A 25625-nucleotide genomic window follows, 5' to 3' on the forward strand; every position below is an offset into this window, starting at 1 on the left:
TAGATAAATGTAAATCTGAAATTGATGTACTCTGTTCTTAATTCTACAACTAAAACTCTTGTAAGTATTCTTTGTATGTTACATTTGGAAATGTACAAACTGCCATACTAATGAAACATACAAGTAACTAAGTTCCTCCACTGTTAGATTTTATGTTCTGACATAGTCTAGAGGCTCCCCTCATAGACTGGACTTTTCTCTCTGAGGCCCTACATACAAATCATTAAATAAACAACATTTTTAAATTTATAAATAGTCCATGGGTCTACTGCCTTGAACACAAACCTGGACACGGATTTAGTCCTGTGCCTGCACAACACAAGACAGAACTACGGCTATAGGAAGCAAAGAAAGACGTGCTGGTCCATCAATCTACAAGCCAAACACTGATTTCAGACATGCCTTTGTGTCCAAATGTGAACATCACACCTAGCAGAGAAGGTTTAATTGAATGCAGAAGAGAAAGCTCCAGATTCATGTAATCACACCATTTAGTTTGAAAGTCATACAGAGATAGAAGGGAACTGCAGAAAATTGGGTTAGGATCCTTTCCTTCACTACAAGCAACAAAACAGTGTGTCAGGCTGACAGCTGAAAGGTGCTGTCAGTGCCCAGGGATCATTGGAACGCAGGCCTTGACCTCCCATCCACTGGCAGTTGTTTTTTCCTGCAAAGAACATCTCCCTTTCAAAAGCAACTCACGGCTCAGTGTGCAGTGGCAAATACAGCTCATAATGGGAGAATACTCAGAACCTTAAAAAGAGCCACAATGCAGACTACAGCATTATCACTCAAAAACAGCCCATGTATCCCCTAGGCTTGGGAGTGCCTTATTGGCAATGGGAGTGAATGAAACAGAGTGAGATTTAGAAGTTCAAGCTAAGAGAATGACCCAGAGACTATAGTCAGTGGAGTTGTTGGACCATGACTATAAGGCAACCTGCACTATACCTCGGGATGATTAGATCAGGGTTATGAAATCTGTTGGCAGATAAGGGGACAGAGCATATGAATGCTTTTGATTCAGGAGCTGGATTGTATTATACAGCCAAGTTCTTGCTGGGCTATATGAATTTTTTCCAGGGACCGGATCAGGCATGCAGATAACCAGAGATTTCTAATTTCCAGCATATGACTGCACTGTGCAGTTTTATGTTTTAATTTTGGCTTTGAAAAAGACTTGGTATGCAACCCTTGGTGAAGCCACATCACTTTTGAAAACCCAAGTTTCTCAGTGCCTATGACAGCACCAACATACTGCGGTGCCCACAATTTCCTCTGCAATCTGCAAGGATGGTGTGATTACTCATCCATTTCACCAGGATATAACTAGTTCTCACCATAATGTATTTAAGCCTCACAAACTTATTGGAGAAAAAACATATGGAGCTTTAAAGTACTTTCTTCTCCTAGTTTGGGGGCCTATATATTGAAAGAATGGGTCAAATTTCACCAGACATGGTCTTAACAGCTGATATTAGTTACTGGAATTACACTGTTTTCCTTGTCTGTTTTATCTGGAGGATGACTGGATTCACACATTGTAAACCAAAATGATTAAAGGATTTTCCCCTCATTCTTCATAATATAGTTCTAGAAACCTAGTCCTGATATTTTTTGATGGGCAGGACAGGCCCACAAGAGGTTAAGATAGTTTTTATATCCATTTTACCACATGGTCAATCAGCTCCTATTAGTGATTTTCAGTCTCACAAGATAAAATATATACCAGGAGCTATTTTATCTCACTGGATGCAGAAAGCACAGAGAACTCAGCTTTGTTGCACTTAAAATATTAATTTAAACTCACGTCCATGTGCAGATCCCATTCTTAATGGAGTATAACATTCAGCTTCTTTCTTATGTATACTCTGGCTTCTGGCAAGTCACACTCACAATAATACTGTCCTAGTGTCTTATACACCAGATTTACCTTCTTTTACATCTTTTTGGGGGATTTGCACACCAATTCAGTTTAAGCACAGAAGATGCAGAAGCAACTCACTATGTTATTCTACAAAGAAAAGCATTATATTTGAAAACTCAAAAATTAAAGGCTGCTTTTCTTTCAAATAGCTTTTGCAATTAATAGGAGCATTAGAAATCAACTTTTTTTCTCTGAGCAACTGATACTACAAGAGATCGATGATGTTACTATGGTACCATTGCCACTATAGTAGCACTTAAGTACCTATAAAATAGATACTTAAGCATCTTCTATCTCTATAGGCAGCTTTAGATAGTTATGGAAATGTAAGAGGCTAATTCTAGTTAATATTTTTAACTATTGATCAGCTGCATCATATACTATTAGTATGGACAATGACAATCCTAGGCCAGTTTCTTTTTGGAACTTTTAACCTCTGCTTTTAAACATTCAATTTAAATTCTTACCTGTGTTTATAACCATTTTTAGGAACCCAAAAGGCCAGAATTATCCACTTCAAGATCCACAGTGAAATATTCTAAACATTCACACTACCTGGAGTCAGCAGAAACAGTTTGCAAGTAACTTAGAGACTCATAAGCTAATTGCATTCCACATTTTTGCCTCTTTTTTCCTCTGAGGACTAGATATGTTATTTTTGCAAGGGCAAGGAATGAAGGACAGAATCCAGCTCTCAAATGTCTATTTCTAATTATGCTAACTAAACTGAGAGTCCTATTTGCATGAGGTGACAAAATCAGCATACACAACTGTGGTTATGTTGATAGCCATACATAGAAACACACATATGCTTGGCCACATGCATTTTTAGGGATTCATGTTAAAGTACATTCAGAAATATTTATAGCACGGGGGGGAGGGGAATCTTTCATTCCTCTTGTTTTTCTTTGTTCACATCTTCAGTTTTTCTACTAAGATTTAAAAAAGAATAGATTTTTCCTATTCATTCCAGTTACTAAAATTCCTCCTGTTTTTCCTGCTCTGTCTGCTAAATGCTGCTGAGTAAGTCACAGGTAGGAGGTATTACAGAATCAAAAGGTATGTTTGCTGAGACATCCTTGCAACTCAGTTTGTGGCAGGAGAGAAAATGGAAGGCTCTAGGAGCGATTCCGAGTGCCTGCAGTTCGCTTTTTCATCAACGGGAGGAGTAGGTTCATAAAGCTTCAGAAACCCCAAGCCTCACTGTGTGGGATGCTCGAGGTCAGTCTCTCTGGGCTGAGCGGCTGCAGAAGCGTTCAGACTTCACACCGTGAATGAGTGGTTTAGGGTGAAGCTGCAGGCAGAGACTGGAGCTCATCTGCTTACAAACAGCTCTGCAGGACAAAGAAGCTGGAGCAGAATCTGTGCATCTCTCAGTTTTACACTAATATTGATCCATGTAAAGCTCGCCAATATTTCTGCGTGTTTTACCAATTCCGTAATTTCTTTTATTCCTTTCTTGTGTACCTGGAGAGCACCCTATTAGCTCGTCTCATCCCTCCTGTCCAGTGTTGCCCTTTAAGACTTCAATTAGGCCAAAACCCCCCATATATCCCCCAAAGGACCACGTTTCCTAAAAACTAAGTATGAGTTTCATGGAAAGGTAAAACTAGATAGTGTAGGAAAGAACATCTGCAAAGAAGTCATGCATGAGCCTTTATACTGTATAAGCTCCTTAATTGGCAACAAAAATCCTACTTTTCCCCTCAGTCTTCAACATCACCTGTTGATATACTGTATTTTCAATAGTCTTTCACAAACATTTCTCAAAGCAAATGGATTAGTTTCATTTTAGCTTTTCCAAAAAAATATCGCCTGAATGATTCGTTCTGACTCAACCAGAACAAAATCCCTACTCAGTGTACATGGGAATGAAGCTAAGGAGTCAACCTATGAGTGAAAGCCAGCCCCAAAGACTCCATAGGCTGCAACTGAACCAAACACTTCTCCATAAGTCAGCAGGGACTGATGGCCCACCCAGGTCCACAGATGTGAGGGGGAAGCCCCAGGTAAGGCTGGTCATGGCCACTGAGAGTTTTTAGTACAGCTGGTAAAGCGTGTGAGGTGACTGAAGTGATGCAACTGGGCAGTCTTTCTCTGTATTGCAGTTGGTGAACTTCAAGTTACAGTGAGCTCTGGGAAAAGGACAGTTTTCTTCCTCTGGTTCCTCAAATAAAGCTTCAAAGATCCTCATGGTCTAAAGTTCCCTGAGCTTCAGCTCTGATCCAGGGAGGAAGGTGACATCATTATTTGAGCTTTTGATACTCTTCACTGTTCTTTTTGTGGTGACCTCTTACAAGGAGCAGCTATCCATAGCGGTTTTTTTTCCAGAATCCTTCAACATAAATTATCAGAATGGCTGCAGGGATGCTCAAAGGCTTTTGTCCACAGTCTATGTTGAATTTCTTAAGCTTATTTCTTGAGATTTACTGGGTAATTTGCTGAGAAGGAAAAAATAGCATTGACAGCCCCCTAAACTGCCCACATATGCCCTAGAATGGTGTTACCCGTACAGATGGAGCAGCTCCCTTCCCTTCCTTCAGTGTTCTTACCTGCACACTGGTGATGTGTTAGAGCATGGGACAAATTCATCGCTCACCATGGTTGCCTCAGTTTCTCTGTATGTCCACATAGGTATTTTTGCTTGGATTAAATTTGATGGACACCTGTGAAATATTCATTATATTTATTATAACTAAAAAGCTGCTGTTTAAAACAAAACAGACAGCTCAAAATCTGTTGCAGTTTTTTGTATTTCGTTTCCCCCTCCACCCCCATCTCTCTCTGAGCTGTGAATAGGAGTCTTGGGTAGCACGAACTGAGAGGTGTTTGAAATGCAACACTCTCCATCCTTCTGAGTCATTGCTAGCCATCAGATGCTTTTTTGAACACTTGTTTACATTGCTGTACTTTGAAATCAAATATGGCCTCATGTTATAGTCTTATTTAAAACCTATCCCTTTTAAAAACCTAAAACCAAGCTGTTCCCTCTTTATTGCAGACAAGTAATTTTAAAAACAAAATCTGGGTGCATAAACTGAAGCACCTGTTTGCGTTTCTCTAAAACAAGCCTGGCAACACATCCACTGTTTTACAGCTATAAACAGAAATGGATACACTTTTCATCTGTGTTTGAATGAAGCATCAGAATCATAGAATGGGTTGGAAGGGACCTTTAAAAGCTTCTTATTCAAGCCTCTGCCATAGAATGGGTTGGAAGGGACCTCAGAAACCATCTTATTCCAGCCTCTGCCATCTCATTCTAGCCAGATGCCCAGAGAGTGGTAGCGGTTTTGCAAACCTCCAGTTCAGTCATCTCAAGTGTTTCTTGCATTTTGGTGATTTCACAAGGGCTGTCTCCACACAAAGCCCTCCCACACAGGTGCCATCCCATTCCCAAGCACTGTGACCAAACCGGGGTGCACTGCGTAAACGTTGTGGCTGCGAGGAGCACATGGTGCGGGTGTAGTAACCAAGCCGCGTGGGTCCTTCGACCACATCTTACCTGTTCGCCGGCAGCGCTGCACAGCTGGAGGCAGTGAACGCCACCGGGATCGTGGCACCGTGCTATGGTACGGGCTCACGGACAGGCACACCGGCACTGACTGCGGGCCGGGCTTACCGGGCTACACACCCACACCGGCTGGGCCACACAGGTGTGCCAACCTGCCGCACACAGAGGCAGCCCCGGGGTAAGCTGTACTGCTCTGGTTTTGGGAGCGAGCCCGGTTCGCAGGTCTCTGGGCACAGACACCAGTGCCGTGCCGTGCCATGCTGTGCCGTGCCGATCCCGGCCCCTCGGCCCCTCGCAGCCGCCGCACTACATCTCCCAGGATGCAGCGCGGCGCCGGAGCCTTTAACGCCCCCTGGCGGCAGCACGGGGCGCTCCACAGGCGCGGCGGGCGGGCTGAGGCGAGCGGAGCCCGGGCGGCGTCGAGCGGGGCGAGGGGCGCGGGCTGGAGCCGCTGCCCGCCGGCCCCAGAGCCGGGGAGGGCTGCGGGGAGCGTTAGATCGAGCTCGCCTGTGCGAGGAGCCGCGCCGCAACCATGGGGAACCGCGGGATGGAGGATCTCATCCCGCTGGTCAACCGGCTGCAGGACGCCTTCGCCGCCATCGGGCAGAACGCCAACCTCGACCTGCCGCAGATCGCCGTGGTGGGGGGGCAGAGCGCCGGCAAGAGCTCCGTGTTGGAGAATTTCGTCGGGAGGTGAGCGGGGGTGTCCCCGGGGGCGCGGGCAGAGCTGCCGCATGGCCAGCGCGGTGCGGGGGCAGCGCGGTGCGGGGACAGCGCGGGCAGAGGCTCCGCACGGACAGCGCGGTGCGGGGGCAGCGCGGGCAGAGCCGCCTCACGGGCAGCGCGGTGCGGGGACAGCGCGGGCAGAGGCTCCGCACGGACAGCGCGGGCAGAGCCGCCGCACGGGCAGCGCGGTGCGGGGACAGCGCGGGCAGAGCCGCCGCACGGGCAGCGCGGTGCGGGGACAGCGCGGGCAGAGCCGCCTCACGGGCAGCGCGGTGCGGGGACAGCGCGGGCAGAGCCGCCTCACGGGCAGCGCGGTGCGGGGACTCTGAGCGCGGTGCGGGGACAGCGCGGGCGGAGCCGCCTCACGGGCAGCGCGGTGCGGGGACTCTGAGCGCGGTGCGGGGACAGCGCTCCGCTCGCAGGCACTCCGCTCGGCGCGTGTGTGGTGCGCGGGCAGCGCTGCAGGACGCCCGGGCGCTGCGGTGCAGGGGTACGGGAGGGAGGGAATGAGTGAGGAAGCGAGGGCTCCCCGCCTGGGGGCATTCCGCAGCGGGGTCCCCGCCACTGCCGCACCTTGGCGGCCGGTGGCGGCCCCCCCTTGTCCTGGCTGTTACATAACGGAGGGGGCTGAAGGGGCTGTGGGGGCCGGCCCCATCCGTCCCCTGCTCGGTGCGGGGCTCAGAGATGGATGTTGTCGCTGCGGGGGGGTGATGCGGAGGGTGTTTAAGTTTAATCTGCTCCGTCCCCCTCCCCCAGCCCAGGCTCGCTGTCCTCCATAGCGGATGCCATGTCAGGAGCTGCGGGGAGGCTATAGGAAGGACGGGGTTATAGCTCTCCTCCTATATGCTCAAATCCCCGGGTGCTACCATTTTGTGGCAGGCAATATACTGATGCCTTCCCTTCATGTGACCTTCGCATTCATCATCTGCAACTTGAGTAAATTGCAGACCGCGCTGCCTGGGTATCTGCTCCAGTGCAGACACACAACACCTGGAAGGGGGGGGACGTTCCTCACCTTTTTCCTAGCCTTGTTAATTAATTGTATTAAGTTATATACGGGTTTTAGTTATCAAGGTGGTTTTTTTATGCTATAAGGAGCACGCAGGTTTCTGGTGACTTGCCTTAAGAGCAGTGGCTGCTGATACCTGGTCAGATGCTTGCGTGGGTTTTTCTCTTTCAGCAAACTGCATTTGTGACAACATCTACTGGATCTCATTTCCCAACCCCCACTTTTTCTTTTAAGCTGTTTGCTGTTGGATGGCTTATAGAGCTTTTCCACTGTCAGAAGGGTCTGTGGTGTGGATTAACTGCTTGTTTAGCTGCAAGTAGCCTCAAATTCTAGACCTGTGCAAGGGTATTTTGAGCAGTGAGTGCTGAGTGTACTAGGAGGAAGGCTCAGGGGTTGTATCTGGTACAAAGAAAGCATGGTGAAAATAATTTTTTTTCTCTGCCATAGATCAAAGAGTTTTGAAAAAATAAAAATATAAAATTTAATAAGTTTGGCATCTCTTCTAGTTAACTTCCAAAGGTCCATGCAGTGTATCCCTGAGAGATGCTGGGATCCTGCCAAGGGCCAGACATTGCAGAAACACATTTTACTGAGTCTCAGGTCATAGTCCAGGATCCACTTGTTTGTCCATAGTCACAGAAAAAAAAAAAAAAACCTTTGCCACCCAAGTGAAAAACTTGTTGGGCTGTAGCTTTCGAAGAAGGGGAAAATGGATCTTCTGAAATCTTTGAGCAAAGTGGGTTCACCTGTTGGCTCTGCTGGTTTCTTGCTTTCTAGGTGCTGGCAGTCAAACCTCATAAATCCTTTTTAGAGGATCTGTGCAGGCAGTGCTGCAGTGGTGTCATAGATAGCGTAGGGCTGCTGGGCCAGAGGGGGATTTGTTGGAGGAAGGACAGTCGGTGTATTGGGGTAAACTGCTCCTCTCCTTTAGACCAACCACACAAGAGGATTTACTAATCCTTGATGCATCTCCACTGGCACCAATTTAGAACTGGGGATTTTATCTGCTTGGTGGAAAATATATGAATTCAATTATCTTCTGTCTCTTTCTGATGACTCCTGTCACAGGAGAACTTATGACCTCACCGTGTCCCATCAGCTGTCTCTCTAGCAGCAAGTTATAGCACTGTGGCTTTTAGAAAATGAAATAATTAAGGGTCCCCTGAGCAGGAGCTGAGAGCTGTCTGTAGGAAAGCATTTAGAGGAAATAATTGGAGGGGAAATGGAAAATGTCAGTGTGAAGAGGTCTTTCTCCATTTGATACCCCTGAGTGCTGGCTAGTTTAGACTGGTAACTTGAGACCTCTTACCACAGAATGTATGTGTATCTGCTGCAAATCCCAATCCTGTTAAAATAGTGCTGGGGCCCTGCTGTAATGTATAGTCTGTTTTCTTTCTCTGTGGGTATTGGAAACCATGATAAGGAGCTATGGTTCTTCAGTGTAATTGTGATAGGGGCTGTTTTCTTGTCTGAACAGCCATAAGAAGAAATTGTGTGTAAGACCTACTGTGTACAAATACAATTATTGCTGTAGTGTGGACATGACATATGTCACTGCTCCTGCTTGATACCAGGATGGTGGTGCAGCTATTGCTCAGCAGCTGCTCGCTGCACAGGGAATGTGAGTGCTGATGAGTTTCTCTCCGAGTGGATGGAAATCTGTGCAAGAACAAATGCTGATGTGGTTGGTACTGGCTGATGTGCATGATGCAGACACTTCAGCACAGGGGCTGGTTTCCCTGCTCAGGACCTGTGGGGCTCTTTTCAAATCATCATCAAACCACGTTTCCCTCACAGGACAGCACACTTGCCCCCTTCCAGACCTGTGTTGTGGCTATGCAGGGCTTCAGTCCATGGCTGCTGCAGGCACCTTGCAGTAGCACTGAGTCCCACATTCAGTGGAAACCTTCAAGCAGGGAGGAGTGATACTGCCTGCAGTCAGTGTTTAGTTACAAGTCATGCCAAACAAATAACATTTTTCCCTCCTGAATTCAGTGGCTTACTAGTTGCTGCTAATTGCGTTTTTGGTGGCACTTACTCTGCTGTTAACAGATTATCCAACAGTGCAGAGCTTGTATTTATAATACCAGATGTCAGTGTGGCTGCTACGTGTGCTTTTGCTGCTGGAGTCTCAGTGTGGTGACTCGGGTACCGGCTGGGGGTGATAAAATTGCTGAAGAAACAAGAAGCCATGTAGAAGCCAGACAGGTGACACATCTGTCCACAGACTGGTTTGTCCTGGGCCCCAGAACTGGAAGGAAGGTTTATTGGGTGAGCTCCAGGCATTTCCTGTTGGTGTGGTTATAAGCTTGTAGGATAACTCAGGTTGGAAGGGACCTCAGTGATCATTTTGTCCATTCTTAAGGTGTTGTTACTTCCCTGCAGCCTCCTTTTCTAAATAAATAGGTTTTGGAGCAGGCAACTGTACCAGCAAAATTAGTCTGATAAAAAGAACAAAGCATGTGGTATGTGCTAATTTGACTTAAGAGCCCAAATGACTGAGGAGATTGTATGAGACATCCCACAAGGCTGTTTGTATAATCATCCATGTTCATGCCACTCCTACTTTACCATGTGAAAGTAACAAATATGCTTTCTTTAAATCCTCTGATCTCAGAGCACTGTTACAACAAATCTTTGGGTTTCTGGGAGTATTACTGCTACCTGTGCTTTACAAACAGGAGAACTGAAAGCACTGGGCTGTGTTCAGCTGGTTCCTGGAATGGCTGTGCCTTGTGGTGGTGGTGTCTGATCCAAGGCAGGGTGCTGCTCAGCCCTGCTGGGACAGCTGCATTGCTCTTCATGGGGAAAACAAGGCACCTCTGACTTCTCCAGAACAGATGGTTTCAGGGGGCTGCTGAAGAGGCAGTGACTAAGGGCTGGGAACAGTGGGTGGAACGACTTGAATGGAGATGAAACCATCTTGTTTATGATCAAGGGACCTAAGCAGTGCCAAACTTGTGCGAAGTGAATCAGTGTTTACTTGACCCTAGGCCTGAGCTGGAATCTGGTACCCCACAAGCGTCTTCTCTTGGAAGCTGTGCCCCCAAAATAGGGGTACTTAGCAGTCTGTCACCAGGCTCTGATGGTATATGTTGAATTCCCTGATGTTTGTGTGTTGCCTGGAAGGAATCAAGAGAAAGGTGTGGGCCTAAACTCAACCATGTTGGGCTAACCTTGCCTCTCCTAACAATGCGATTTCCTTATGGGTAGAAGAGCAGGGAAAATGCAGCACTGCAATGCCTGTGTCAGTCAAAAGGCTAAATACTCATTAGGCATGGCTGCAGTAAATGATGTGACAAAATCAGGCACAGGCCTGGCAGCAAGTGTCTCTTGCCTTTCTGTGTCCCATAATGGTGATGCAAAGCTAGATCCTGAAGCTGCAGGGTTTCGTTTGGCTTCAGGTATAACTTTGAGGAGCAACTTAATACCTTCCACAGCCATTTAGAGATAAATACACCCCCAAGATATGATGGGGGAATGCCTTCCTTGAAAACGTATACTTTGCCTTGTTGGAAAGCTTCCCCAGCAAAATGCCTTCAGAGACCAACAGCAGTGTTTAGCAACTATATAGAAGTGAAGGATCCTAAAGGGATGCATAAAGAGATCCAGCTACTTGGCCTGTTCCTGCAGGAAAACTGTTTTGTTGATGATCTTTGTACTTTTAAGTTGCTCAGGCTTCTGCTGCAGTATGCGGTTTATGAGCTTGAGTGTTGAGGACTGAGTGTTCAGATATTGTAAAATAGCTACATTATGTATAGATTGGGGATGTCTGTTGTACTGGACAATGCTGAGCATCGCTGCAGTACTTCAGGAGCAGATTTAAATTTAAACAAGAAGATACATTCATGACGTGTGCTTTGGCCACAAAAGAGGTTCTTAAGAGTGATTCTTCTAAGTTTTTGAGGGTTCTGATTTGAGATGTGTGCTGGCAGAGAGATGATTAATTGCAAATTGTGGACCTTTAATTGTTGTATGATAAATACGTCTGTGAGCCAGTCAAATCCTGTTGTCTATTTGCAGCTTAAAAACACAGGCACTGCTTGTGAACTGACTTATTTAGGGTTGCAATGGATGGTGCAAGAGTCAGGAGTAGGATTCTGCTGCTTAGAGAAATAAACTATGGTCAGATAAGTCCTTCGAATGGCAGCTAGTCTTTGGTCTCCAGTGAAGAAAATACCTATTTTCATCTTGGATTAATTGAGGAAGGAAGAAAATAAGGAGCATTGGGGGAAATGGGTAATGTGTTACAGCAGACCCCAAGATAAAATAATTTCACTTAGGAGAAATCTGTAGAGCTCTGAGCAAACACTTTTGGGAGGAGGAATGCTAGAAGAAGATACATAATGAAGTTAAAACATAACATAACATAACATGGATGGCTGTGAGGGAAAACCCTGTGAATCTCAGTGTTCATACATGCAGCAGCAGTGTCTGCCTGTGTTTGTTGTCAACTTGTTTTAATCCTGTTGGGGTTGGCTCAAATAAGTACAAGTCTAATATTTTTTTCTACTTCCTGCAGCAGTTACGTGTTCTCTGCAGATCTCTCTAGCTGTATCTTTCAGCTTAACTCTTTAGTGATGATCTTGTGCTTCTGGTAACTGCCCAGTAGCCTTATATTCTCTGGAAGAAGGGATGTTTTATGTATGTCTCAGATCATATCAGAATTTACTTAGGAAAGGAAACCAGCTGCAGTCCAGTGGGAAAGCTGGTGCTCAGTGTGGTGCAAGTTGGTGTTTGGACATACTGCTGTGTGAAAATGACAGGTTGCCTTGTCATTGCTGGAATTCATCACCTGATAGCTGACAGATCAGGGATGCTGCATTTCCTTGTGGACTCTTCCTTGTTAGCATGATAATCCTCATGTTGAGAGTCTTAGAACATCTTGAGTTTTTTGGATTATTTCCTATTGTACTTTGAGATAAGTATATGTGGAATTGTGTGTTTCCTCAGTAAACAGGATGCAGTGATACAAGGCTGTAAAGAGGGAGCAGAACCTGTGGGGGAAAGGAGTCAAAAAAGCTAAACTGTCAGCTGCTTCTGTTTTAAAAAACAAGAGTTTTTAAAACTCCTGGTGTGCTTATCACACAGTCAAAAAACCTTAATAAAACCAGGCAAAGCAAAGATGACCTACTGTTTTTAAAGGGTGCTGATTGTTTTCAGAAGCCATTCAATACCTATCTGGGAAATACCAAGTCAGGTCCTTGACCCTGACTTTTCCAGATGCTCAGAGCAGGCAGAACCCTGCTAGACTTCAACAGAAGGAGTGGGAGTCTGTCTGCAACACCTCCTATCTGAGGCAGCTTCTGAAAATGTTATTCTAAGGCAGGAAGTTAATCCCCTTCCTGGTCTGGTGAATTCCTGAATGTCCCTACTTTGTACTCCAGGTTTGAGTCTGTCCGTAAAAGTGTGAGCAAAAATACCGAATAAGGTTTTTTTAAGATGGATCTTTTTAAGGAGAAATGGAAGCAGCTTACAACTTTAGCATAAGTTAATCAAGAAAACAGTTATTGCTGTGTTCTAGCTGCTGGGGTGAAACTTATTATGATGCCTTGAGCAGTGAATTTATTGGACAAGAACAAACCCATGTGTGCTCCACCCATGTGAGCCAGTACTTAGTTTTTTGTTTCAGGCAGTGCATGAGTAGCAAAACCAGAAGAGTTAGTGAAGGGGTGGCAGGCAGTCATCTAGAAGCATATGGTGTTCAGCCTATGTGCCCAATGTAAAATTGATTTTGAGGCGGCGACTGTGAAGGGGGATTTACTGATAATATGCAGGGTAAACCTACTTCCTTGATATGCCGCTAAAAAAAAACACCCCAAAAACTTTGGCTGTAATACTTTCCTCCTTCTTGGACTCAGAGATCTGTAACCATATGAGTCAGAGTACTGCTGGTTGGGAGGAGAGATGAAGTTAAATCTGGTCCAAAAAAAACCAAACCCCAACCCAGAAGTCTAGTCATGCATGGTGGGAAGAATAGCCTACTAGTGGGACAATTTCTCATTCTACTTGAAGTTTTCACTTCCTGGCCTCTGAACTGGTTTTGCACATTCTGATAGAGAGCGGAATCTCATGGTTAAGGAATATAGTCTCTTATTACAGGCAAATGGGCATGTTCGGCCTTGAGGTGGAATTCTGTTCTTTGCTCTGAAGCTAAATTCTTAGTGATTAATTTTATACCTTTTTCTCCATCCTTAAAGGCTGTTGGTGTCTCCCATGACATGTAGGTGTATATCATTAATGGACACTTGAACTAACACTGGAAAAGGTTAAGCGTAAAGTGATAAACTGTTTTTCTTAACAATAAATGAAAACTCTGTAAAGATGGCACTGCATTGTCTGTCTGAGCCCTTGCAAAGGCATGCCTTCTCTCTAGAAGTGTTGTGCCAAGAACTTTAGTTCTTTCTGCAGGTTGGTTTGCTCGGTATTTTGCAGGTTACTTAAGTGTGCTCTGCAGAGGTTGGGTCTGGTGCAGCCACCTTAGGCTGCTGGCATAGATCAGTAGCAGAATTTGAGGAGTGAGGGTGTTCTTAGAAAGCACTGGAGATGAGACGCTGTCCTAATTGGCCTGGTAGCACCTGAATTTTTGAGCATGGTCTTTCAGGGCAGGGATGGGTAACAAAGCCCTACAGAGGAGAGAGCCCAGGTTTTTGTACCTAGGGACTTTCAGTACTTGCATGTTCTGGTCAGGTTTGGAGGTGGTCAGCCTGCAAGCAGGCACTGATTCTGGAAAAACTACAAGAAGTTATTTCTCTTAATTTACATTTATCTGTGATCCATCTAAAGCACACATCATGCCTAATTTGGAGTGACTTGATGGAGTTTAGTAATGCAAAAACTGGATGTGTTGCTCAGAAGTAACTACTATAGATCCTGGGTTAGCTATGGAGAGAGGGCTGAGAACATTTCAGCGTTTACTGACTAGCAGGCAAGACTGCATCAAAACACTTACGGGCAGCTGAGGGCACAATTTAATGTTAGATATTTAAACAGTTATTCCAAGTGACTCATTGATACTTTGTAGTTAGGTCCAGCTTTGTTTTCAAAGTCCATTAGTGAATATTTTAATAACAGTTGAATATAAAGTGGCTCCACAGTTTTCTTAAGCTGTCTTATGTAGATGGGCAGACAGGACAATTAAGTTGCTGGTGTTTGCTTCCTTTATGACCTTCAGGTTTGTCACAGCTCTGAGCCTGGTGCTGACTGTAGTAGATAACTGCTTTGCTTTCCTTCAAGACACAGTACAGGAATAATGAGCCCTGAGTCTGAAATCTAACAGTGTCTCTCTTTTATCCAGAGCATCTGACATGGAAAGTTTTGGCAGACCCAGCCATGACCAAATGGAAGTGAGATGGTCCCTGGTTAGTAGCTTCTTGCAATTCAGCATAACATGCTTTTGGGAGCTTCTTGGAAGCAGACATTATACAAGCTCCTCAAGCTGTATCTTGCTGACTGGAAGCAAACTTGCCAGCTTCTGCCATTTTTCTGCAAGTCTTGTGACTTGTGTGGCTTTTCTTAGAGCCCTGGCCACAGCAATTGAGCAAACAGAAGAGCAGTGTAGCTTTTGTATTGAAAACAGCAATTTCTAACATGGAGGTTTGAGGCTATTTTTTTTTTCCTAAAAGATGCTGTTTCCCTAAATGCTTCTGGAGACAAGTATAAAGAATCCCAAAGCTTCTAAGACCTGCATTGTCATCTCTTCCCTTCCTAAAAAATCAGGGCTTAGTCTCAAAACTATAAGCTGTGCTAAAATACTTGTGTTGCAGTTGCAATGAACAATAAATGAGGTTTGGAATAAACCCAGTACCTCACTTGTGACGGAAATGGGAATTGAACTGGAGTCTCTGGGGCCGAAAATACTATTTTAATAATGTATTGCCTCAACAGTCTCCTTTAACTCTCCCTTTCCTGTTTCTTATGGCTTTAGGCTGCATTGTTGCAGCTGTGTGGAAGGGTGAAGAGTTAATACAACCATAACAGACATGGGAAGTGCTGGGCTGCTGTCTGACTGCTCAGACTGTCATTTTGGGGCTGGAAAACACTCTTGCTGCAAGAGTGGCCAGTGTAGTATATGTGATGCCTACGAGAGGACACGGCCAGTGTTAAACTGATACTGCTGTGGATTTTGGCTGCAAAGCCAGGCAGTGTTGCCGTAATGCTGGATAAAAGCTGATCATAAATTGCAGCTGTATTTCAGAGTAGTTTTTCAGCTGCATTCAGACCCTTTCTCATATCAATAGGCAGAAGTCTACAGAGATGCTGAGCAGTCGGTTCTCAACATCTGCAAATGTTTTCACAGCACAGCTAACTTACCCTGGAGAGCACTAGGAGAAACTACAGTGTTTCCCTTTATTTTAAAATTGAGAATGGAGATCCAGTGATGAGGGAGGCGGTGCTGAATTTTTTAGAACAAGGAAAGAGGTACCTAAAGGCAAAAATCTTGAAGTCTTTGTTCAGTTCCTCCTCTTTGTGTTCCTGCCACTCTTACATGTGTAAAGTCAGAGTAAGTTACATAGGATCTGGCTCAGGGCTCTGACAAATTAACAGACTGTTTCAGCCCCGAGAGCTCTTCCTCATCCACGTAGTTAAAAACCTCTAAAAATGAGGCTTATAATGATTGTCCATTTGCCACCTGCCTTCCAGCACAGCAACAATTCCCTGTCAGCAGGGGAATACGTCTGGTGACCTGTTAGTTCAGAATTAAACCAATAAACAACAAAGCTGTAACCCTCACAGGTTTTGTGCTGATATTTAGCCTTGCTGACTTGTTTATGATTTACTCTGAGCTTACACTGCTCTGGGTCATGATGGGAGCCCTTGATTCTAATACATGTTAGGTTTTCTCTCTTTCTGGCTGTTGTGATCTCTTGTGTAATCTCTGGCTATTTCTTAAGCTGATTGTGCTTTTACTTTTAATAGAAGCTCCTCTATGAATAGCTGGGAATTGCCTGAGCATGGTGGTGGCCTTGAGAGGAGATGTGTCGCAGTGGGGTTAAAGCTGTGGGTAAGGAGGAGATTGGTACATTCCGAAATGCAGAATACCCTCAGGGATTGGTGCATGACATGTGTCACACTGCAGAGCTGATGCTGCAGCTCCAGCATTGAAACTCAGGTCACCTCTTCTACATCATGCAGCTCTCAGCAGAGATCCCAGCAATAAACTTCTTCCCTCTGGGCTGTGCTACTTTGATTTGTTCCTGTTCCTAAGAATTACTCTGCTTATGCCTATTCGTGCAAGATGTGTTTGTTATCTCAGGCCTGCAAACTACCAGACACCCCAAACTAATTTTGGAGAAAGAGATCCATTTCCTGCATGAATTTGTGTAGACTATTGAATGACTGATATTTAAGGAATGTTTACTGCAAAAGAATAAGTGAGTTACTGCATTGGCACTTGATATTTTGCCAACTTCTGCTTGGACAAAATTGAACTCCCATTGAACACCTGGAGGGGCAAAAGCAGATGTCTTAGAAATCACTGTATTGGTGGAGTGGAGATACAGGGAGAGAAATTTAGTTAAACTTTTTACTTGTGGAAAATAAGGAAAGGAATGGAAGGCTGTAAGACTGTGGTCTGTCCAAGTCACTGTGCTGCAGTTTTGCTATCAGAATGCCCACTGATAAGGCAACACCTGTTTTGATCTTCTTTTTTTGTTGTTGTTACTGAATTTAAGCCCAGCCTTTTTGTCACCTCCCGTGGTCACTGCCCAAATCTGAGTAGAGCAAAATGTGCCTTTTGTGCACATGAGAAGTGCTGTTCCACTGGACATTGGAACCAGACAGGAGGTCTGAAGCTCATCTCTTTTGGGACTATTGATCCAATTTTTGTTCTGGTATAGTGGGAAATGGAGATGTCTTGTGTGGTTTTTTAAGTAGAGTTTAATGCTTCTGACTTTGCTCTGCACTAGAGGTGTTTGCAATCAATCTGCTGGGTCTTCTTCAAGGGCTTTAAGAGGCAGTGCCTCTGCACCATGTTCCTAGCCCAGGTTGATCCTAATTATATCTGGAGCTGCAGAGGTGCAGTGCATAGCAAGGAGCCTGGCACTGTTCCTGCATACTTCTCCAGGCAGAGCAGAGATGTAAATTGGCATCTTAAATTCCCTCTGCAGGACAGCTGTGCACTGTGGGCAGTTTGGTCAGGATACCTGAGTGCAGCATAACTCTGTTACCCCATGGAATTCTGTCCTTCCTGCCTGGCCTGTTGGAAAGGAAGCAGGCTGCCTCCCCATCTACAACACTCTCTGCCTCTTACCACTGACCCAAGATAAGCTATTGGGGTACATGCATTCAGCTTTATAAACCCACCACCAGTGTGTGGCAGCTAACAGCCCATCATGGCTTGTTGAGGTACCATCCTTCCTCATGCAGCTTCCGTTTGGTTTGTATCTGTGGGCTCATCAAAGTGGCTTTGCCTTTCCCTTTCCCAATGAACTCTTTCAGTTGTCTGTACCCTTTAAGGAATTCAGGCTCTGGGCAGCCTGTCTCCTTTTCTAGCACATAGTGCTGTCTGGGAGTAGAGGAAGTGTCATGCTGCAGTGATGAAATGTGCCTCCAGCTACATTTGTTCTTCTCTTGGGTCTTGCAGCAAATACCAGGACTCCAGAGGTGGCGTTTTGACAAGAAATCTAAGATTATACTTAGCACAGTATTTGATATCTTTGAATTTGCCACTGTACCTGGTTTCCTTCCTGTACCTCTCCTTCAGAGGAGAGAAGAACAAAAAGGGGGATATCCCCCTTTTTTATCCAGAGCCTCCATAGGATGGGTAGTGTGAATATTAGTTACTGCTCCACAGTATAATGGTATCTCTGAACACAGGAAAGCCTCTACTGTGGGGCAGCCTTTAGACTGCCTCTGCTGCTGGGCAGTCTGGACTCAGCTGCAGCCTGGCTCCAGAGATTAAGACACTGGTGGTGGGAAACAGCCAGGTCAGCCTGCTGCTCGTCAGTCTTAGCATCCATTAATCCTAGGGTGTTATTGTGGCTGTGCTTTCCCATCAGCCATTCCTGTCCCAGAGTTTTAGTGTACAGCTTGTCCTTTTGTTTTCTCGCAGCTCAAGTTGCAGGTGCTGAACAGGTCACGTTTTTCAAGGCTGCAGCCTTCTGTTACAGCAGAGCCAGGGGTTGTTGGTAGATTTGTTTGTGCCAAAGCAGAGCAATGTTACTGCAGTGTTAGGACAGATCAGTGCAGCTTGGAAAAGAGGCAAAGACGTTGGGTCATGGGTTTACCTTTGTGGCCTTAAAAAAACCTGTTTTTTCACTACTGTCATAGGGACTGAACTAATTTGATGCTCTGGGGTGTTGCTGTTGCCTGGTATTGTCTTCTTGGGGACTGTCTGGAAATTACAGGGAGATTCTGCAATTGCAGGGAGATTTTTGCCAGGATATATATGCTTTTGAAGTAGCAAAAGGAAAAATTGCTTTTGTGCTGTGATGGTGAAAATTAAGCAAGACAGACATAAAGGTCTGGTTTACAGTTTCTGGGGTGGAGTATGCATCAGGCAGTGCAATATTTCTGGTGTTACTTTTATTTTTTCCTCGCATGAGTAAAACCAACCTTGTTTCCTTTCTCCTGGGATTGTAATTCTTGAAATCAAAACTGCATTTTCCACAAATGCGTAATCCTTACTGCCACATCCATTCAGGTTACACTAGGCTGCTTATTCTCTTGAGTTCCTGATATTGTCATGTAGAAAAAGTGCTGTATTACTTTTTACCGTGAATATCCCAAGGCAGCAAACAAAATCCAGGACTTCATTTTCTATTACTCAGAAAATCCTAGAGGAAGCTGCACAGCAGCAGTGCTGCAGTTTTGTGCTCTCTCCAGCCTCTGCTTCCCCAGCTCTGCAGCCTGGAGTCAATGCGGCATTTGCTATAACGGGCAGTGACTTTTTGAGATCAGGCGGTGCACTGTAGGCTGTACCACTCTCTAAATAATTCTCCACAGTAAAATGCAGAGCTCCAAACAAGAAAATGCCTTTACAGTTTTTTACCTGCAGAAGCACAGAGTAAATTGGCTCACAAGTGCACGTGAGGTGCTGGAGTATTCTGTTTTGATTTCCCATCTGTGTTCTACGTCCTCACGTATTCCGGACTAACCCATCTGCAGGAAGGTAGCAGGGAGGGAGCTGGCAGATAACTCAACCCTCAAAATGGAGGAGGGAAAGAATATTCCTAATGAATTCTCTCACAGCAGAGATGAACTGAAGCAAATGACATTTTGGATGAGATGGTCGGGTTTGTATGCTGTGAGTGCCTCTTGTTTCTCCTCCAAACTCTTGACCTATAACTGTAGACACTTGCTTAAAACCTCAGCAGCTTGGGGCTGATGCCCACCAGTGAGGGATGCAGGAGCTGTGTGGACATCAAACTGATTTGTTTCTATGGAAACAGTAGATTTCACCGTGTTTTAGGGAAGTAGGAGGGGAATTATCCCCCTGGGCCTGGTTCTGGCTCTCAGATTGGATTGGTTGCTGCACAGCAATTGTAGAGCAGCAGCCCATGAAGGGATTATCTATCAGCCAGTGATCACAATTAGGGAGGGAAGCACGTGGCTCCAATCTGCTCCCCTTGTGGGATTCCCAGGGTCACAGCCCTCCATGGCCCTTAAAAACAAAGAGTTTAACCTTGGTTACCCATAGCCCCAAAGGAGGGCTGCATTACAGTGCAGACAGCTGCACCCAGACTCCTCAGTTGGGATGGCTGAGGAAATGAGCTGTGCTTGTACCTCACAAGAGCTGAAAACTATTTGTGGTGTCTACAAGGTCTGGGGGGAGCTGAGGTGTTTTAGACAGACTTCAAGTGATGCTTGCTGATGAAATTATACTAAGTCAAATTTGTTTTACTGCTCTCAGAAAGTCGACTAGAGGTGATGATTTTGAGGCCTTTTTTTTAAAAAAATGAAAAGTAACCTCATGAAACCACAGAAGGAATCAGAGCATGAATGTGAACATCAAATAGGTTCAAATAAGAAGAGTTTTTACTAAACCCCATATATTCTTAGTGATCTGTAGAGCTGAGTCTCTTCAAACTGGCCTGGTGCCCTTGTGCAAGATCCCAGTGCTGGTCCTTCTGAAGGAGTTAACTAACACCTCTGTATTTCAGACTCTCAGGTCCTAAAGGCACTTACCTATCCAGGCTCTAGGACTGACTGAGAGGGAGAGCTTGTATTTCTAGACAGAGAGAAGGCAGACCATGGAAAACTGACAGAAAGGGTAATGCCTGTGTATGTTTGAACCTTTTCCCAAGGTACTCCCTTTTTCCTACAAATGTAGGACAGGAGCTGTATAACTGTCTCTAATGGGGAGAAATTATCTTTGCTCAGCTTCTGTCTCCCCTTACTGTGTATAGGGACTTCCTATATTCCATGTTATGTAAACTGAGTTAGGGATGAAGAGCAGCTTCTAGCAGAAATTCTTGCTTTATGCTTTATAATATAGCCAGTAAGTCAATTGGATGGAAAAATCCTGGTTATGGATTTGCAGGGGTGCATCAGAAGAATGCAGCAATATCTCTGCTTTACTTTCAGGTCATCTGAATATATATATATATATATATATATATATATATATATATATATATATATATATACCTTGAAAGTCAGGCTAGATCCTGCTGTAAGGTTTACCAAGCATAAAGCTGGGGTGTGCTGGCTTCTTTGGAATTACTGTAGACATACAGCAGCAGAAATGCCTGGGGCAGACTCTTGGCTATGCCACTTTAGTCTGCATGCTGGCAGGCCCTCAGGTCATGGACTAGAAGTGTAAGAATGCCTGTGACTTCCTTGGAAGTCTCTTGCCCTGTGGAAGCAGGGCAGCCATGAGGGGCTCTGTAGTTGTGCATTTGATTAACTGGTGCACAGCAGCTCCAGCACAGCCATGACTTGGCATGATGCACACAGCTGTCTTCCAGATTTTGATGTATCCCGAAGCTAGTGGAGTGTGAAACAGAAAAATCAGCCCAGAGGATTCAAATGAAAATAAACAATAGCAAAACTTATCTCACCCTACTGCTTCCAACAACCTGCATCGAGGCATGTACAGGAGAGGGGCTGAGATGCAGAGAAAGGAGATGTGGATGTGGAAAGAGTGGATTAAAGAGGTACCAACTGCTATGGATGGCTCCTGGGAACCAGTCTGCAGTGAGAGATAAGCCAGAAAAGCAGAATTTAGTGTGCTTGGGGAGGGATGGGGAAGAGAGCCGTTTCCAAGTGATCATTCATGTGAAAATTGCTGTGTGTTCTCCTTCTGGCTTTAGCAGCCTTAAGGAAGGTGCTGCAGGCAGAAGACTGAACACAGCCACTGCAGTTGAAGTATCAGTTATGTGAGAGAACATTGCCCCAGGGTGTTCCTCTCTCATTGTCTGAGCCCCCTCAGCCCACACTTGGCTCAACAAACACATTCTGAGTGGGAAAAACAAGTTTTTGATTAACACTTCTGATGTTCAAGGCATGTAGGTCCTCCCAGAGGCATGAGAGCACATGAGTATGACAATGCCTTCCAGTAACAAAAATCCTTTTCCTGTCCTGTAAGAAGGATCTGGTCACTACCAAAAATTACCCAGACAACAGTACTGGACACTGTCATCTCTGTACTTGTAAATCAGTGGCCAGTAATTGTGTTGTGTCCCAAGGTGAGGAGACAAGCTGATGATAAAATGGCTAACATGGAGGCTTCAAATTCAACTTCTGTCCCTCCGTGGTCCATCATTTACCCCAAATGTCAGTGAAACAAACCTCACCATTATGCCTGTCCACGAGGAACTGGATTTGATTTGCCAAACTCACTGTGTAGGCTTTCAAACAGCCAGGCATGCAGCTTTCTATGGAGCTGGATTCTCTTGGAGGAGGCAGTCTCCTCAAAGGTTTCTTGTCTTTTCAGCAGAGCCTGTGGTGTGGGGTCATTGTGGTTTTTGAAATGTTGTGTTTTGCAATACATGTAGGTTTCTGATGTGGCTTTATTGAGTTTATATATTAACTCTATAAATACACTGTATTTTTCTTATTTTGAATGAAGTAAGAGTGCAGTCTGGGAAAAAAAATGATACAGGAGAGCTCCAGAACATGGCATATCCTGGTCATTGGTAAAAGAGGTGCAGGAAACACAGCAAAAGTGATCCTTGTGGTGAGAATCATGTCAGTCCTTGAGCAGGATGTGGTGTGAACATGTAATACTACTATTGCTGCACTTACTTATTACACTGAATTAGCATAGCTGCTGTCCTTTCATGTTTGGAGACCTCAGTGCCTCAGTCTCTGCAGAACCTCTTGCTGGCCCTGTGCTTGGTATAGAGTGCAATTCTGCACGAGGGAACAGAACGACTCAAGGTAGATTGGGAGAAGGTGCCAACTTCAGAAGTTACTTTCTACTTCGTTCTCTACCCTCTCTGACTCGTGTTTGCAAATTATCCAGTATTATGTTACAAATGTGTCCAGCTTTTACTGGCACTTGTGTTTTTCCCTGCTTGAACAGCACCTGTGAATTTTCTAGGATGGTCTCTGGGAGCTCACCTTAAACACAGCAAACTTCCACACTTGAGGCTGTTTGGTCCTTTTGCTTACTGACTTGGGGAGCTGTACTTGGGAGAAGTGGCCAGGTGTTGGAGAGGCTGTTCGAGGGTCAGAACTATTTAACAAAGCAATTGTAAGTGTTCCAAGGCAGCACAATAGTGTTAACCTCCCTCTGCACTATTGTTAATAGGAACTCAAGGTACAAGGCAGTGGGAAGCCTTCTCTTTAATTTTTTTTGTTTCTCCTAACATGTATATTATGATGACACTCATGAACTGTTGCCTGTCTTTATTTTTCACAATTGTTTTCTTGAATAATGAATCATTGTGCACAATAATATTGCCAGTATACTGGAAAATGGTGTACTTACAATAGATCTTTATTTCTATATGTATCCATTGTGTGACCAGTACCAATTGCATCCCAAGAAGTTACATTATGCTAAGTGCTTATGGAATTGCTCATGTTCACTGTGGGTCAGGACTAGGCATACTTGTGTTGTGGTGATTAAGCCAGAGGATGTGCATTATTTATCAGGCAAAGTTATCTAAAGGTGCTAACCTTAATGGAAAAAAACACAGCTTAACTAGGAACAAGACTTAGCATATGATTGATAGTCTATATGATTGGTGTCCAAGTTGATATGAAGCAGTATGAAAGGAATATGAAAGCTTAGGGCAGAGGAAAACAGAATAGCAGGTTGATGGATCTTTTTGTTCATAATGCACCTGTTTTTAATGCTTGCTGTTCCTCTTGCCCTGTCTGGCTTTTTTTTTTTAGTTGAGAGCTTTGGCTCAGGCAAGAGAAGAGCTCACAGAGCCAACCAAGTTAGCAGGAAACTCTGAATCTGCAATGCAGCCCTCTTGGCAACCTGCTGGGTGGCAGAGGAAAGAATAAACTTGTCCTTGTTCTTGCCCCACACCTGAGTTATGGAATTGCTTACAAAAGTACTTGCATGTTGCTTGAAGGATTAGACCAGGAAGGTGCTCCAAGGGCAGTTCTGCATCCTTCTTCCTTGTAGTAGAACTACATGATGTCTATTGTGAAGGAGCACCAGGAGTTAGTGACCAAAAAGTACAAAGCTCCCACTGTTTCTGAGGTGTTTGTTTTAGGAGTCGATATGATTAATAGTAAATACTTTTAGTGTGTTGTTAAAGTGCCCCATAGTTGTCAGCCTGTGTGTTAAGGATTCGTTTTGATGTACTGAAGTAAGAACATGTTTGAAAATACAAGTGCTGTGAGATGAAGTGCTGTTCAGAGAAATGCAGCTTGTGTGAAGATGTAACTGTTGCTGATGGGCACAGTGATCATAAAAATCATATGTCAAAGGTACCAATACCCCTGGATTGGCTTGAGATTCTTGTAAAGCACTGTGCCATCATGAGCTAAGGGGGAACTCTTGATCTGGATGTGTGAGAATGATGTATGATCAGTTATAAGCCTTGACAGATGAAAATGGTTTGAAGCTTAAGCAGGAGCAGGTCTGAACTGTGTAACTAGACAGTAAAATAAAATCCATAGGGACAGAACTGTATTTCTTGTGGTATATTGGCATACTGCTTTGTGCGGTGCATTTCTGATTGAATTGCTGTCCCCAGGCACCATCAGAACAGAGGAAGTTACAGATACTCAAATTAAAATACAAACAGCCGTGTGAAATTATGGAGGCTGTGTGAATTTAAATTTTCTGAAACTAATATAATCCAAACTGGGGATTAATCACATCCCTTAATACCCTGCTTTTCTATAGATGTTTAATAAGAAATCAAATTGAAATTAAATGATCAGATGCTGGTATTCCCTTTTGTTCTTTGCAACTACTTTTATGTCTTCATAAACTGCTGTTTTGGCTTTTCAATTGAGGCTTTACCTTCTCTAGTGCATTCTAATTCAAAAATCTCAAAGGTCTGGGAAACAACTGACTACAACCATGCTGTTGGTTTGTCTAGACTAGGCCTAGATTTGTATTTCAGAGCCCTCTACAAACAGCTTTCCAAGCCTTCCAGCTTCTCTGGAGACAGGGAAAGAAAACTCTGTGTTCCATGTGGAACAAGAGATGGTATCATAGGCTCTGTTCTGGTTTTGACTGCTGAAGAGTTCTGTTGCAACTTCAGTGAGGACAATAATCATGCACGAAGAAGCTTTGACTCAAAGTCCTTTCAGAAATACAGATTACCAGTGGATGGAGAAGGTGCAAAACTTGAATTTGGTGGAAAGAGGGAATAAATGATGCTCATATTTGCAGTGGAAGAGGATCTATGGAGAAGCAGCTGCAGCCTCAGCTGATGTGTGGGGATGCTATTCTTGCCCTTCCCTGTTAGGAAATTGTGGTTATCACTTCAGATATCATGGCTATAGGGTCAAAAAGAGATTTGCAAACACCAGATTGCTGGAATGAAACAGCACTGTGAATGTTATAGGAACCTCTAAGCCTTAGAGCACAAACTTAAAGCAGTGAGCTGACACTTCTGGCAAAGCATGAAGGGACAGACTGGCTCTTGCAATCACTTGTCTTGTACTTATCAGGATTTGAGAGCATTTATTCCAGCAAAGCTGGTGGAGCAGGCACAACATGCCCCTAACAGTCACTGAGATGCTCAAAGACTTGCTTCTCCTCCAGAGATCTCAGTATCTCATTTAACAGGAAAACAACAGATCCAAGTGTTTGACCAAAGGGGTAAACAAGTACTCTTTGGTCTGAGCAAACTGTGTGTGTGTGGACACAAATGTGCCCCTACTGCAGCAAACTGGCTCATCTAAGAATCTTTTCATGGACAGTCACATTTTCTTCAGTGTAGTGACAGCAAATAAACACAACAAACGTGTCAAAAAGTTCCAGTGTGTGCCTCTTCAGGTAATCCCAAGCTTTCCATATTGGTGTGTGTCCTACTTTTCTTGATTGCATCTATCTTTGCTTCCCTTTCCATACAGTATTTGTTGAG

The 25625-nt window shown here is 44.6% G+C and overlaps 1 protein-coding gene and 1 long non-coding RNA gene across 24 annotated transcripts in view; one reads left to right on the forward strand and one right to left on the reverse strand.

Moving 5' to 3' along the window:
* Positions 1–1065: 1065 nt before the first annotated feature.
* LOC137486240 (uncharacterized) lies at positions 1066–5230 on the reverse strand. 2 transcript variants are annotated; one of them, XR_011005629.1, is made up of 2 exons: positions 4480–5230; positions 1066–3261 (listed from the first exon to the last, which is right to left on the reverse strand). It is a non-coding gene; the product is annotated as an uncharacterized lncRNA (long non-coding RNA). The 2 variants fall into 2 exon arrangements; XR_011005628.1 differs by lacking the exon at positions 1066–3261 and adding an exon at positions 4091–4368.
* Positions 5231–5809: 579 nt separating this feature from the next.
* Positions 5810–25625, forward strand: part of DNM1 (dynamin 1) — a 63608-nt gene continuing 43792 nt past the window's right edge. For 13 of the 22 annotated variants that reach the window (XR_011005633.1, XR_011005632.1, XR_011005634.1 and 10 more), the window contains exon 1: positions 5811–6134. Coding sequence is in view for 13 of the 22 variants with exons in the window: in XM_068211391.1 (XP_068067492.1) it covers positions 5974–6134 (161 nt within the window). In the remaining 9 variants the exon portion in view is untranslated. Of the gene's footprint in view, positions 6135–25625 lie in introns of all 22 variants that reach the window. The other 9 variants (XR_011005639.1, XR_011005635.1, XR_011005640.1 and 6 more) reach the window with 2 other exon arrangements.

Source organism: Anomalospiza imberbis, chromosome 21 (assembly GCF_031753505.1).
Source record: "Anomalospiza imberbis isolate Cuckoo-Finch-1a 21T00152 chromosome 21, ASM3175350v1, whole genome shotgun sequence".
Classification (NCBI taxonomy): domain Eukaryota; kingdom Metazoa; phylum Chordata; class Aves; order Passeriformes; family Viduidae; genus Anomalospiza; species Anomalospiza imberbis.